At 32.1% G+C, this 16,870-nt stretch overlaps 2 protein-coding genes across 4 annotated transcripts in view; one reads left to right on the top strand and one right to left on the bottom strand.

The window, feature by feature from the left end:
* The window catches only part of LOC129799737 (uncharacterized), a 154,942-nt gene that overhangs the window by 82,094 nt on the left and 55,978 nt on the right, over positions 1 to 16,870 (top strand). The gene's annotated exons all lie outside the window — the stretch shown is intronic.
* LOC129799749 (uncharacterized) overlaps positions 4,175 to 16,870 on the bottom strand; it is a 37,861-nt gene continuing 25,165 nt past the window's right edge. For both annotated transcript variants that reach the window (XM_055843935.1, XM_055843936.1), the window contains 3 exons: positions 10,266 to 10,451; positions 10,091 to 10,201; positions 4,175 to 4,839 (listed from right to left, as the gene is read on the bottom strand). In XM_055843935.1, coding sequence (XP_055699910.1) covers positions 4,613 to 4,839; positions 10,091 to 10,201; positions 10,266 to 10,451 — 524 coding nt within the window. In that variant the 3' untranslated portion in view covers positions 4,175 to 4,612. The remainder of the gene's footprint in view (positions 4,840 to 10,090; positions 10,202 to 10,265; positions 10,452 to 16,870) is intronic.

Genomic DNA, 16,870 nt, shown 5'->3' with positions numbered 1-16,870 from the left:
TTTAATTTAAGTACTTTTTCCTTTTTTCTATGTTTTTTTTTTATATATTAAAAAAAAAATATTTCAAAAAATACATGTATAAATTAAACTAATATAAATTATTATAGGAATTGTTATATATTTTAAGGGAAGTAAAAGGGACAGATAATCCTAACCGGCTTATGTAGGTGAGATTCTTAAAGTGAGCTAACTCGGAGTGCATGCAAATTCGATTTGGAGCTGAAGTTGGGAGACGCCATTCAGTTATCTTGAATCAAATTCGTGAAATTATACAAATTTTGTATTTAAACCAAAATATCAAGGATTTGGATGAACTGGCACAAAAGTAATATATGGGTGAAATGTAGACCAGAATGTTCTCTATAATTTTCCCATAGAATATGATCTCATCGATTACTCAGAAGTCAAGATAAGCGAGGTTTTTTGTTTCTTAACTCGTTTTTTCATCCAGAGTGCCCCAAGTAGTCATTTGTTGAACTTCAACTATATCAAAGAATTGTTGTATTTTGTGGGACTTTCCATTTAAAACCCTATTTTAAGTGTCTCGGTGGAGTAGAGGCAGTCAAATTAGCATCTGAGTGATTTCAAAGCGTTATTATGGGAAAAATCAATTTTTTCACACTTAAACGGCAAAATCGGAGTGATAGCGTAGTCTGAGCGGAAAATGATGTATGGACGAAATGTAGAGACAAATGTCCTCTACAATTATGTCGAAGTAATCATCAAAATCGGTTCAGCGACAGTCGAGATAATTGAGGTTATGTGATATTGAAAATGGTTTTTCGACTGTGGCGCCCCTGGTGTTGGTCCCACGAAGTTCAAAAATTTTAGAAAGTTGTAGTATTTGGTGAGATCTTTCGTTTAAGCCCTCATTCATCAAAATCGGTCACATAGAACCGGAGATATGATTTTTTGAATTTTGTGAACTTTGACCCCTCATATCTCCGGTTCTGTTTTAACCACAGCGCACTTACGCACCATTTTGGAAACGTCCTAGACTGGACTACAACATACTAAAATTTCATTAACTTGCACAATGCCGTTTTTGAGAAAAGTGACTTTGAAATTCGATGAATTTTGACGCTATCACAGCGCCACCTGTGGTGACTTTTTGAACTTCCATCTGAAAGTGCTCATCGAGACGAAACCAAAAAGGTAAAATTTAGGTCGATATGTTAATTAGAACCGGAGATAGAGGCCGGTCAATGTTCGAACTTTGACCCCTTATAGCTCGGGTCAGGGGTTATGGATCGACTTAAGGTTTTTTTTGTTTGATAGGTATAATCAACGGCTACAACATACTAAAATTTCAGCCCGATTGCATAAGGAATTTTTGAGTTATTTAACTTATAAGATTTAAAAATTTTCTTTTTAATAATAGCGCCCCTAGCGGTGGTTTTATGAACTTGCGATGTTAGAAGGGGAGGTGGCATTTCACGAGAGCTTTCCAAAACTGCCTCACTTTTTAAATTCTGAGAATTAGAACCGGAGTTATGGCCATTTTAAGAAATTTTTTTTGGACCCTTGTAGCTCGGGTCAGGGGGGTCGGGGGACCTTAAGTTTGATATTGATGGAAAGCTCTAAGGCCCAGCTATAACATACTAAAATTTGAGCCCGCTCGATGCCATAAGGGCGGAGCTATTGAGAAAACAAAAAAAGGGGGGTCTTCAAAATGGCGGAAGGAGGGGTGGGGGGTGGGGGGTCAATGCACCAAGTTGCAATTTTCACCCGATATATAACCTTTGCCGAAAACCGCAAGTCGATATCTTTTTTAGTTTAGGAGCTATTAAGCTCCAAAGAGCGGCCGGCCGGCCAGCCGGCCGGCCGGCCGGGAACGTAAATTAGCCACATATATATTCGTGATCAGGAAGTGCTGAAACACATTTTGGCCAAGTTTGAGGTCGATCGGACGACATGAAATTTTGTTAGGATTATAGTAGGTGAGATTGTTAAGAATCTCACCTAATATCAAATTCATATCGTAAGTGCGGGTAAGTTTTTCCCCTGCGTGTGAATTTGACACCCTCCAGTTCGTAAGTTTTTCTTTGCTTCTAGAACTTAAGGATGATCTTTACCGATCCAATCTACTAAGTCTGATCAGTGAGAATCGTTCTTAAACATTATAATTAAAGAAAAGCTTACGAAAAGTAGGGGGTGTCAAAGTCTCCCTCACTTACGGTATAAAATTACCGATTTTTGTGTTATAAATGAAAATTATATTAGATGAGATCATATATTCTGTCACTAGAAGAGGTTGAAAGTTTGGAGTGGTATATCTCAGCTCCTGATGAACATAATTGGATGAGTGAACTATTGTTGGAAAGCTTGGTTCATTAGCTTTTAGAATCTGGTATAATTAATCTGCTATGGATAAACCATGGTCATCCAGAACCATTTATGTCGAAGAAGACACTTTTTGCAGCGTCATTTTTGACCATCTACTGCTGGGACCAGGAGTAACCCACAATTCTCGCACAAGGACTATTTGTTAGAGGAACTCAAATGGTACAATTTGTGGTAAAAACTTTTTTTTGGACATCTTACTTTTTTTTATTCATCGACTTTTGCAAGAATTTTGAAGTGTTAAACGCAAGGAAAAAATGACTGAAATCCTAAAAGAGTGGTTTCTGGAGGGGAAGGATAGACGTGGGGATGAAATTGATGTGATCTTTGGATTCCTTGGATCAACTTATGGGGGAGTACTTAGAACATTCCAAGTCGATATCTTCATTAGTTTGTCCAGAAAATGGAATAGAAGGATTTCTGCAATTTTTTTCTATGCGTGTAAAATGTTAAAATTCTTGCAAAAGTGGATGAATAAAAAAAGTAAGATGTCCAAAAAAAAAGTTTCTACCACAAATTGTACCTTTTGATTTCCTCCAACAAACAGTCCATGTGCGAGAAAAGTGGGTCACTCCTGGTCCCAGAAGTAGATGGCCAAAAAAGACGTTGCAAAATGTGTCTTCCTCGACATAAATGGTTCTGGATGACCATGGTTTATCCATAGCAGATTAAGTATACCAGATTCTAAAAGCTTATGAACCAAGCTTTTCAACAATAGTTCACTCATCCAATTATGTTCATCAGGAGCTGAGATATACCACTCCAAACTTTCAACTTCTTCTAGTGACAGAATATATGATCTCATCCAATATAATGTAAAATAGAACTTCTCAACTATGAATAATAATAATAAATCTTTAATCATGAAATCCTTAAATCATTTTACGTTAATCAATATTCCTGCTATAAAGATATTAGGAGAGTTTCATTATCATCTTTCTTTGCGATCCTTTAAATATTAAAATGACAAATTTCTTTAAGGTAAAAGCAAGTATCTTCAATATTACAGCTTATTGTGAGGATCCTCTATATTTTAAAATCAATTTTTCTTTTTGGTGTGTACAGGGGCCTCTGGACATTTCATTTTTCCATACGTTTTTGCATAGAGGCACTGCAGACTATTAGCAAGTTTTATCATAAAGGGAATTGACTTATTAGACCGATATATTTCCAAATCGTGCATTAAAAGCTATATAAAAATACATATTTCATAATGTTCGCCAAAATTATACAAGAACTAGGAGCGAATTTGTAAGTCGCGGTGCAATAGCTCCAAAATTTTTACAAGGAAAAGTGAAAAATAGCTTCACTTTTTATTAGGCTTGATGGGCCCCTGATGTTATACTCTTTAACTCCTGATTTTAAACTTAATATGAATTTTTAAGCTTTCTTTATCTCAGAATTAAGAAAACGGCTAAGATAGGGCAATCACACATTGTTTTGTCACATTATATTGTCAATATCTTTCTCGAAAACTACGTATCTTACTGTATTTCACGAATTTAATTGTTCTTTGTATTTCTATGCTCTATTTGCTTAATTGAAAAAAAAATCTAACAACTTGAACTTTTTTTTAAAAAAAAGCTCACACGATGCTCATGTGACACTGAATGATTAAAGACATCATATGAATACCAGTAGAATAGATAATTTATGTCATTGCACTCCGTTTCATTTCGAGAAATTAGAACCGTTGAATTGTCCAGGTAAAGTTGATTTTGAATCATTTGGTAACTTGGGTTGTGTTCATTTGCCAACTTTCAGGCAAATTCGGATTGGGCGATATCTTAAAATAAGAGATCAAATTTTTTTCCAGCGACCTTTCCACTTCGCTCACATTTTTTTTTATTTCATATTTTTTAATCACTTGTATATAAAAAAAAAACTTACAAAATATATTTACAAGGAATTTGTATCTTAAATTAACACACTTGATAAGATTTAATGAGCCAAATTACTTGTACTTTTCTCTATGCTTCTGTTTGTCTTAATTTCTTGTTGAAAATTATGAAGGAGGAAATACATTTTTCTTCGCAAAAAGTAATTGTATTGGATGGCACTGCTCTAGATATGTTTTTTTTTTGTAAACTCCTAATAGAATGTTCATGGTGAATTTTTTACTGCAAATCTTCTAATTGACCCGATAATTTATGTGTTCGGTAAGTGAAGTTTGGAAGGAAGAAAAAAAAAGAAGATAAAAGTGGGGAAGGAATCCAACGAGATGAAAGATTTAACTGTAATTTGAGTGCAATTGTCGGTGATGATGCAATTAATTGAAAATATCATCAATCAGTTGCTTTGTAATGATTCGATGTGGTCGCGTTGGATTCACTTTGGGTGTTTGATAGAGTCGCGCATTGATGGAGTAGAGGCGGGGTGAGAGATCACAGCGTACATTAAACCACCAGTCACAGACGAAAACTGCTTGGGAGAATTGAGTACCATTTGGGCAGAGGAAACTCGCTTGCCGTCCATCAATGTCACAGTAATGCCATCCTATTGGGTGTTGGGAAGTAAAATATCAAATTAGTATGCAATCAATATTACTCTGAAATTTATTTACTCCAACCTCACACAGACTGGTAATTGAACCCTAATGTTTTCAATTTCAATTGTAGTTTTGTGATTACTTAATAATATGTTTAAAATGATATTGTGTTGATTCAAAATTTAAATTGAACCTTTTCACCGAGAAAAATTTGGATGGTATTTTCTACAAATCGTGTCTTTAAATTCTACTATCTCAAAAGATAGTAGAAAATACCATCCTCCATAGAAACTTTCCTTTAGAATCTACCATATTGACATTTTAAAATTTACTATCCTATGCATCGTAAATTCTAACAGCCGGATGGTAAAATCTACTATCCTCATTTAGATTTTACCTTGACCTCTCTTAGATTCTAATATCTGGTAAGTAAATTTTATTGACCGCATATTAGATGTTAAAATTTAACTGGAAGACAGTAAATTTTAACGGAGGATAGTAATTTGTATTGAAATTACTATCCAAGCCAGTAAAATTTGCCATCCTGCTGTTAGAATGTCATTTTGGAATATCGTGGGTGCCGATGCAACGGTTCCCGATATGCTTTGAATACATTATAGCAATTCGTGGCGCAGCTGGAAGATGCTGGACTGTCATCACAAAGGTCGCGTGTTCAAATCTCGGCGCAGTCGTCAATTTTCACGCACCAAAATGGCTTGAAATACAGAGAATATCATCCAAGAAGGGCCCCAAGCCCTCAAACAATGGCCAAAAAAAGCAATGAAAATAAGGAAAAATAAATTTTTCCGACATTTTTCATTCTAATATCCGGCTAGTAAAATTTACTATCCTGCCAGTAAAATTTACCATCCGGCTAGTAAAATCTAATATCCGGGGATATTAGAATTTACCATCCGGCTATTAGAATTTACTATCCATGCAATAGATTCTACAATTTTTGACAGTCCAATTTAATATCGCGTTTGCTGGGTGACTTTTTTACTATCCGGCCATTAGAATTTTGTATGGAGGATGGTAAATTTTACCATCCACATTTTTCTCGGTGTTTATTTTGTATTTTTTTTATATAAAAGGCAAAAGTCATAGTGACCTATCGCCTAAACCCCGCCCCAAACGCAATTTATGAAATTTTTACAAGATTTTAACACAATAAGTCTAGCTAGATTTCATTAATTGAAAGAAAAAACTTAAAACCAATGCCAATTTTATTGTAACAATTGCTAACTAAGCAATTTTAGATTACTTATCAAGAAAATTTTGATCAATTTTGCAAGGAGAGTTTTTCAAAATGTTTCAAAATTATCAATCATGAGCAAAAGAAAAGAAATTAATGAGAAAGAGAATATTGTCTTCACTAAAAATGACCCGCATTTAGATCCAATACTACATTGCGCAAGATAATAAAACATATTTTTGGTTAATAAAAATTCAAATTTAAAATATAATTTTTGGTCGGGAAAGAAACTAAATTTTAACAAAAATTAGTGTAATCTGACAAATCAAGAATTATGAAATAGAATAAAATTTCAAAAACTCAAAAAAAGGAACATCAAAAAGCTTAGCACTAGATTAAAAAACTATAACATAAGCGCTAATGAAAGATAAAGACTAAAAGGATTAAAAGATTTACTTACAAGTATGATAATTTTATACCCCACCTCATTTAGTAATTTTCATAATGCAACACCTGAGTACTGCTAAATAAAAGTTATTGATATATACTTTGTTAATTCAATTTTTAAATATTGAAATAATTCGTGAAAAATTCTAGTTTAAAATTATCATCAGTTCTGGAAGAACGAATATTATGGATTATAAGAAAGTTTTGGTCAATTTTTGTCGTATTGATGATAATTGTTTTTACCTTATAGTGAAAACAGTCAACATTTGACAATTTTACAAAACTTTCAGATTCTCTTATATGTTATATTAACGCTCCCATTCTATATAGGGTTGAAGGAACATCTATTGGAACTTTAAGAAATCGTATCATGACCCTATTTTCTGTATTATGGGATATGAAATTTGAAGATCCATTCTTATAGAAAATGTTAAATTAACATTTTCATATTATTTGCATTTTATTAGATGCATTAAATAAATTTCAGTATTTTGATGAAATTGCTAAGATGAAAGTGTTCCCTGCCTAAATTGACTTAAATTTACATTACTCCGAGGGATATGTTGTTTCTGAGACCAAGATCTACAACTACTAGTAAAAATTTTTGGTCATCCGACGTCCGGTTGACGAGATAAAAAAAATTACACGGGTACCACAAGAAATCGCCAACTTGAAATGGCTCTCCTGAAAAGTTGTCATACTGAGATAGCATAGTATGGAATGGAAGCGTCGATGTGTTCCTTTGGCCCTGCCTATACTATGCTATCTCAGAATAATAACTTTTCCAGGAGAGCCATTAGAAGTTAACGATTTCCTATGTTGCCTGTGTATATTTTTTTTTCGAAAAAAATGAATGAGTATTCGGATGATTACCAAATTTTCACCAGTTGTAGATCTCGGTTCCAAGAACAACATACGTCTCAGATATGTTCTAATATAATTAACTTTACGTTTTTCTCTAATCTACCTTTTCCTCTAAAGAGGTATCAATCCTATCAATAGGTATTCCTTTCACCCTACACACATAAATTTCATGTTTAAAAAATGAAATATTTTAAGAATGAAATATAATATATAAATATATAATATAATATTTCTTTAATCACTATCTCCGGAATTTCAGAGACTAAAATATAGGAAATATCTTTATCTTGATCTCAGTCTTGATTCTAGAATTAATGCTTATAAAAAAGTTTTTTTTTTACCCTAAATAGATTAAAAGTAGTATTGGTTTAATAACGAATAAAGCTTTTACGTTGTAAGAATTTGAATTTATAGTACTCAATCCCCAGTAGGGGAACCTGGGGCACCATTAAAATGCGGTATACTTTCAAAAAAGGTATACCTTTTTCTCTCACTTTTAAATGGAGCAAGATATAATTTAGCTCGATATACTAATCTTAAAAATGTATTATATTATGATTCCTTTTATAAATAGAAGAAAAAACACAATTTCAAAGGTGCCGCACTTCCTCCAAGTGTTAAAAATCCTTTTGTACTCCTTTTTAATCCGAATTTTTATTATGTCAAAATTCACTTGATGATTTCACTGTTAAAACTCTTAAAATTCGATTTTGGGAGTATTTCGATCAAATTTGATTTTATGTAAAAATGTATTCTAGAAGTCAAAACAATCGAAACAAAAGTATTTTTGTTTAAGAATAATATTATAAATAGTAAAAAATAATTAATTAGTAAAAATAATTATGAGTAATTTATAAATTACTGATTTTTTAAGTACAAATATGAGAGAAATAACTTTCTGAGTAGGAAACAGTATTCACAAAAAGATGTGAATGAGCTAAGTGAAGCAAGTATTGACCATGAAGGTTGTATCGTCACCCCAAAGATTTTTTTTATTTTTTGAAACTTTTACTAGTTGTTTTTTGCAAAATTTCTTTCATGATTTGCTAATGGAACACATTTTGATGAAATAATTCGTAAAAATAACAAATAATTCTCAAAAAGAAACAACATTTTATTTTAAGGTAACGATCCATCTTTCTTGGTCGATACATGCTTTCCTTACCTTATATCGTTCTTTAAATACTGTTTTATACCCTGAAATGTTTTTCGCTTCTTGTATTTTTACTTTAAAAACTTTAATTGATCAGTATTTTATTATAAAATTATTCTTAAACAAAAATATTTTTGGAAAATTTTTGTTTCGTTTGTTTTTACTTTCAGGCATAATTGGGAGGACATTTTCAAAATGGTAAAATTTTGTCACATAGGGAAAAGTGGTACAAGTTGGACAGGGCTTTTTTTCTTGATTAATTTAGTACTTCATTTTTATTTGTATATTTTTAATGCTTTAGTTTTAAAATTTGGTTCCTTGTGCTTAAAAACAAATTTTGTACTGTATTTATCAAGAAAAACGCCATGTCCAACTTGTACCAGCGAATGGTCCAACTTGTAACACTATGTCCAACTTATATCACTTTACTCTAATATTAAAATTAAATTTTTGAAAATCCTTTTTATTCTTATTTTGTATTTTTTTTTAAACGAAACTTAATTTTTTTATAATTTTGGGATTTTTAATTTAAAGTCAGTTTAAGTGAATCATTGCTATTAATGTTTTTTTTATAAGAAAATTAAGATGTTTGACCATCTAATTGCATTTCTCTATCTATCATATTCTGAACAAACAAGAATTTTATCGGATTATACTGGACTTCAATCACAAACTAAATTATGTATCATTGCGTTCATCCGCTAGAACTTGTCTATTTCTCAATAGAGCATTGTTTCAACGTGAGTTATGAAAGTGAATCATAACTTTATCCTAAGTTACTTATTCAAAATTATTTGGATAATTCTAGTTTGAACAACTTAATTTAGCAATCCATTGAAATTACGGAGGTAGAATACTATATATGAAGTTTTTTATCTTCAACTTCAAGACAGCTAAATATTTCATTATTCTAATATTTTGAATTCTTCTTTTTCGTTGAAGTCTACTATTTATAGTGCACTTAAACTATTTGCTTCATAGCAAATATTATTGAGAGTAACAAATAGCACCTTTTTATTAAGAATCGCGCAACATATTTTATTTGCTGCTTTGTGCAAAACGTAGGAAATGTCATAAAAATTATAATTATAGGAAAATGACTAATTATTTAAACTATTGAAGAAACTTTTTTAAAGTTAAATAGTAAATACCTTTCATGGTAAACTGCAAAACTTAAGAGTTCCTTAGGGGCAATTCAGTAACCGTTAAACCTAATTTTCTATCTCAGAACTATTTCGTAGTGGTCAGTGTATAGGTTCCCCATATACTTTGTCGTTCTCAAATTATTAATTATAAAAATGGAAAATGGATACAAACTTGATAATTTTAAATGGTCCATTAATTTGGCTATAGTCAATTTTTAAAAGTTGTAAGTTCAACAATGAAACAACAATAGATGGGCGATATCAGCAATTGCTATCTTAAACTTTTCTGCTGTAAACTTGTGGTAAACATAATGAAATTGGCACACAAGTTGAGCATAAAACTTCCTCGCGAGTTTTCTTGTGCAAACAATTTACAAAATAACACTCAGTCTGCATTAATAGAGGTTGGCGGAGATGAACAAAGACGAGATTAATTGCATGTGTCGAACGTTCACCTTGACATCTTGTGTCCATATCGGCAAAGAAGCCCGGATATGGTTGATCGTCACAGTAGAAGTTCGTGTAGGGGATTGCCGAGAGGATGGGATAGTCAGTGCCGGGACGACCTGAAATGAATCAATAATTTAGTATATAAACTTATAAAATGCATAGGAGGGTGTTTTGTCTCACCGGGAATCGATCTTCCAAGCTCAAGGTATTCGCGAACAGATGGTGAGAGAAATCCAGGTGGGATGTCAACAGGTTGTTGGTCATCTCGTGGTTCGTCGAGATTCTGCTTGGGTTCGGGACGATAATCCGAAATGGATGGTGCTCGAGGGCGTTTGGCTCTCTTTGATCTCACGGACTCTTTTGAATCTAGTTAATTTAGAGCAAAATAGAAAAAGAATTTACAATGTTATAGATGAAACACAAGGTACTTCATGATCACCTAATTAGTATTCTAAGACAGTCGATTTCTCTTTTATTATATTGGTTAATACAATTAATTGTTTGTAGCCATGAAAATGTTGATCTAGTGGTGATTTTGTTAGATGTTCTCCTTGACGTCTTAGCATTTTCAATAATATAATACACATTTCACGTAAAGAATTCTTCTGACCTTCTCATCATCTTCGGCATTAATGATGCCATGAAGTTGGTAAAGTTTTACCAGCTAGAAGTGGCTTGAGCACTCATCAGTATTGCTTATGGGAGCTGTTTTATGGCTATAATAAATGTGGCACCGGAATTGACGCACAAAAAAGACCTTTAACGAAATATTATGCAGTATTAAGTGAAGAAGATTTACGGAACGAGATAAACAACAAATTAATGATAAATCACAACACTGTTTACTTTCAGCATATTTTTTTTTGTTGCGAGATCTTTACATCGAGAGGGTTTGCTATATGTATTCATTCGAATTGCAGTAGTTTGTTGCAGACGAAAGGTTCACGTGAGTGGCATCCAAATATTATTCCTTGTTCTACGCAGAAAGACCATTTAATAACGAATGAATATCATGTTTCGCTTCATGGAATTAATTTATTAAAAAGCGTTCTAGAAAACTCCAAGTCTAAATCGCTAACTGTTTTGCCTCTTATGACCATAATCAATGTCATTGTTTTCTTATCTCATCATATTGACTGCTGTGATTTAAATAGAACTAATATAATATTTACTAATTCTCTTAAAAAGGAATGGCATTTTTATTTTGAACCGGTTTTTCTTAAGCATTCCTACTGATAGAAGTAATAGATAAAATCAGATTAATCGGCGATAGACATTCTAGTTAGCAAGTTCAAAATCAGACGGTTTATGAATGATTATGTTAGGCTATTCGCTTGTCCATCTGACCATTATCAGAGCTATAATCAAAACATTTAGAGATAGCGACTTCGTTTATTCGGAAATCGGAAAATAAGTCGGTAGGAAATACTAATAATTCCTTACATAAATCGGAAAATAAATCCTGCTGTTTTGGATGAATTTGGAGAATTGCTTGAAAAATATTGTCAAATAGAATGTTTCAAATTCAGAAAACATGTCCATAGGGTCATGATTCATTCCATATAAACTTCCACCTTTAAAACAATAATGTTGAATTTCAAACGGTTTGACGTCTATCATTCGCATAATTTGGATGACAATTGATTGGCTATATGGACCCGAGTTAGTCCGACAGCCTTACATAAAATAGAATAAGAAGAAGAAGGGTGACTTGGATCTCAAACAAATCCCGGTCACTACCGGTTTTGAATCGGAAATGAACAGTCTTTGAAACCTGTAATTTGATTGTAAATTTTGAAATTTTCATTGATTTGCATTATGAATAGATTTTATAATGTTAGACCACTTAGACCTTATTATAGCAAATTCAAAATTATTTAGTAAATTGAATAAATAACCCCTCTGCCCGAATTGCAGAGCCGACCGACTACATTTACTCGAAATTCAATTGCATTACTATTTGCCACAGGGCATCTTTCAGATCAGAAAAATTTTATGAAATCAAAACTCACATCCATTTCTCAAGGATTTTGTATAATGTCTTAAAGTTTAAGATTAAAGTTTATTAAAAATCGCTTCCAATGGAAATAAAATTTCGCGTAAAGCTTGGACTCGTGCGCATGAAGCTTTTCTTCTGAGATGGATTGGGATATAACTTTACTAATCTAGACAAATGATGTGAATTGAATATTTATTATAGACATAGGGGAGAGCCAGCATGTTTAAGATTTGAGACACTTTTCTATATTTTGATTTTAAAGCATTACTTCCAAAACTCAAAAAAAAAATATCTTGTAATTTTGTATGGCACTTACATAGTATACTCACTAAGTAAGTTTATTGAAATAACTCGATTAGTATTTTTCTCACATTTATATAAATAATCACAAAATATTTTACCACAATTCAAACAACCATCAGACTCTTCCCTATCGAAATTCTATAAAATCGTGATATCATTAAAGTTTGGAGTTCTTTTTGAGTAAATTCCAAATTTTGAAAAAAAAAATCTTGTAAAATAATTTATATTTATAAGAATCCCAGTTAAATCTTTTTTGTTTGGTAAAATCAATTATTCTGAAGTTTTAATTATAATAGGTTGGTCAAAATCTGTGGGTTGATTCATTTTTAATTAATTTCACTTCAATTAAATTTAAATTAAGCGATAATGATGGGTGTGAAGTGCAATGTAATGATGTTACTCAATTGAAACCCGTCATTTTTCATGCATGAGAGAAAACCACATATTGGTCACTGGATTGACGCCGTACCCTTATTAAAATTATGTGCTCTTTCATTGAAGCCTAACTATGCCATAAGGTTTTAGTATAATCAGGTGCCAATTTTTTTTTCGTACTTCATGGTAAATCAAGAAGCTGAGAAAGATTGAGTCTTTCACTGTCATGGTAGTATCGGGTTTTATTGATTTGAGTATGTCCGAAGGGGATTGCAAAAAAAAAACAGTTGAGGTGGTCGATGAAACATTTATTAATTGGATTAATTTACACTCTCATGTCCTCTGGTGTGGAATCATTTACAACGACGGTGCCTCGAGGTGTGCGGGCGATTATGAAATTCAATTAACGAATCATTTGTATATTGGTGGTTAAATCACACCAGTATCAAATTAACACAATAATTTATCAAATATACTTGTCCTAATTGACATTGTGCTGATGATTTAATTACTTGTAGGGTATCTTCTTATGTGACATAAATAATTCATAATCATTGGTCATTGCATATATCCCAACTCTTTTGTTGACACTAATGTAAAGTCATAGTTTCACTCAAATATAGGCATCCTCTTTCAATTTTCATAGCGTTGCAATGGTATAAATATATTATACTTGGTGGTGATGATGTTTTGAGAGTTGGTAACTCGACAAAATTGCTAGTTTGAATTATTTGTCATAGATCTTGCATTTGCTAGGCGAATGCTATGTAATTGCAAATGAGATTCATTTTGCAATGGCAATTGATTGTGGAGCGTTTTAGTGGAAGAGAATCACATTTCACGCCTATTTTATTACCACAACCGTTAAAAATTGGTATATTGATTTGTGTGTCTTATTTGATTTATGAGGTTGTCCTATATATGATGACGTTGTCTTTCTACCTTTATTAAATTGGATTTATTGATATTCAAAAAAATATTAATATTTTATCTTTGGAAATATATTCCCAGTTGGGTTGTGATTGGTGTAAAGTTTTTCCGCGTTAGTAGAATGTAGGGGTGAGCGGGGCAAATTTGGTATGGAAATGATTTTTTTTGCTTTCAACGAGTAATACGTTTTTGGAATGGACCATCCATTTTATAGATATTTACTTGCCGGCTGTAGTAAGAAAAATCATCTTACCACAGAGGGTCAATTTTCTAAAATGTCACTCGCACCCGCGAGCCCTTTAATGGCCGAGAGAAATCAACTCGCACACGCCGCAGTTTCAAATCCTTCTGTAACGACTCCTTTATAATATAAAGTACTCGTTGCACGTACTCAAGAATCTGCTGGGTGTTCGAGTCAATTTCTCTCGGCCACTAAAGAATTCGCAGGTGCGAGTGAGAGTTTTAAAAATTGGCCCTTAGGATACAATGTCAAATATTTTGAAATATGTTTATTTGCTCTTAAAATTCACAATCTCGTGGATATTTTATAAACAAATGTCCTCGATGGAAAATATTACTTTGATTTGATTACTTTGTTAATGTGAATTTCTGTAATGTTCTATTGAATTTATATGATATTTTTTGAAGAAAACTAAGAACGTAAAATCTAGAAGTTTTCTGCAAGGGAAACACGTACATCTTGGAGTCTTTACCAACTGAGCGAATTCTAACATTTGGATGATAGATTCACTTAAAAGCCATCTTCACAATTTCTTAACAGAATAATAACTTTTAGAATCCTACTTAAATTATACTAAGTATAGTCAAATATGTACTAAGTACATGTAGTTTTATGTACTAAGTACATAATCTTATATCAAAATTATAAATTTTAAAATTCCATATACTATTATTTTCGATATAAGAACTTTGGATAGTTAACTCTTAAATTTGATAAAGATAATGCTATAGACGCTTAAATTTTGTATCCTAACTGGAAAAAATAGGATACCAATAGGTCATGACACGACTTCTTAAAGTGCCAATAAGTGTTATTTCGACCCTAGCTCATTGCAACCTTAGAAAATTAGAATAAGTTTTTCATTAAATATCGAAGAAAATTGCATAATTTTAATCGAATTATTTGCAGTGTCCAACTTTACCCTCAAAGTGTCCAAAATTACATACCGTCCGAAATTACAAGCAATTTCCCTATTCAAGTGAGAAATATCTCATAAAATCTACCTAATAAGAACCATTGTGAAGCTACAAAATCTGACAACTACTCAGATCCAAATGTTCAAAAAAATTTTAAGTTACTGTTACTTTAAAATTATAGTTTTATGACTATTTTGTAAAAGTGTTGCTAAATCGCAACATGAGGGAAGTTAGGCGCCTTTGAATTAGGACAGATGTAAAATTGGGCTTATTTCTTCTATTTTTAAATGAAACTGGACATTATCATGATATAATTTAGATCCACAAATCAATTGCGAAGCTAAATTATAAGATGATAAGGCTCAATTTAGTTTAAAGCTGCCCCATTTCAAAGTGCCCCACTTTTCCGTTAATATTATTAATTAAATAATATTTTGCTCAATGTACATTGGCTAATTTTACCCCGGTCTCCCCTATTCTTGTACTATTTCCCAAGCTATATATCTCTTGTCTGCGACTTCTTTTTATTGATGGTGCCTGAGATGGCATGATCAACAGGTTGGTTGAAGGATAATGTGTATAGTATTATTGTATAAGAAATTCATCAAAAGTTACGCATCTTGTAATCTTTTAAGAGAGAGAACTATAAAATTCAATACAACATGCAATTTCAGACAGTAAAGTCTTCTTATAAACTTGCTGGTGATTTTTTTACGAATAAGACTAAGACTGACACGTGATATAAAATGTGTTATATGTACATTTGGCATAGAAAACAACATATTGGAGATGCTTTTAAAATTATAGTTTAAGACAGGAATTCAATAAATTTGTAATTATCTACCTTTCAATTAATTTGAAATGGTGTAAAATAATTTTACAACACAATTCCTCAAGTGTTCACTCTGCTCGCGTTCCCTTTTTGCCAATTGAGATTGACATGAGCTGAGAAGATGGAATGGTGTGATTCAAGACTCTTTTTTCTTGGTGCTTCAACGTAAACTAATGTTATAATGTTTTGTGGTTGAAAATTGAAAAAGGTGCAACAGATGAAACTTGAGAACCTTTTCACTATGTATATATAACATAAGCGAACGACCAAGTCATAATAAATTGACTCGAATTTAATTTGTACTATTAGTTCAACTTATTCTTTTGTATTTAGGGCAAGCACTGTTGTTGCTTATGTGTTAAGAATGAAAAATTTCGATGTTGAAAAAGTGGAAGGAAAAAAGACATGATCTCAATTTGAGCGCTCGTGACTTCCAGACACCCATATTAGATTAAAAGCATATAAAGGTATATTATATATGTATATAATGGTCAGATGGGAGCAATGAAAATGTTGAAATGTGTATCATTATAATCGAATTCGCAAAGAGGAGAGAGATATATGGGTATTAAATATTAAAAAATTGCCTCGCAATTATCACCTTCTTCAAATGGAAGCACACTTCACCAATAGAGTGTGAACGTGAAGTATGATCATATATCGAATAAATCTCACAAACTGACACCTTTTTTGTGTCCATCGTTCGAAAGAGTTGCAAAGTTGAATAATTAAAAATAAATAAATAAAAATAAAATGCAATGGGAGCAGAAGAAGGTGAAAATTAGAATTAATAAAAACTTGAAAAAGTGCTACGACAAATAAAATGTTCATTTTTTTCAGTTTATTCTTATTCCAACAAGATTGCTAAAATGGTCAAAAAATAATCTAGATTTCGTGTGAACAATCTCCTGCACGCACCCTATCTAATGATTATTTATCTCACACTCGGGAAAATTATTTCCTTGCAATTATTTCGCGAAATTCCACCGTAGTATTTGTGCAAAAATGTTTGGTAAATCAAAATGGATTAAAATTGACAGTAGACGAATAAAAAAAGTTCAATTGAAATTGATTTTCAGTGTTAATTGAGGCTTTAATTGAAAGCACTTTTTTTGGGTTGAACAATTATTATGATAGAGATCCCTGGACGTGGACGGAGGGCAGTAAATTAATGTAATACCCCAGTGA

Source organism: Phlebotomus papatasi, chromosome 1 (genome assembly GCF_024763615.1).
Source record: "Phlebotomus papatasi isolate M1 chromosome 1, Ppap_2.1, whole genome shotgun sequence".
Classification (NCBI taxonomy): domain Eukaryota; kingdom Metazoa; phylum Arthropoda; class Insecta; order Diptera; family Psychodidae; genus Phlebotomus; species Phlebotomus papatasi.
The sequence above is the reverse complement of the archived record's forward strand: the minus strand, read 5'-3'. Positions and strand labels throughout refer to the sequence as shown.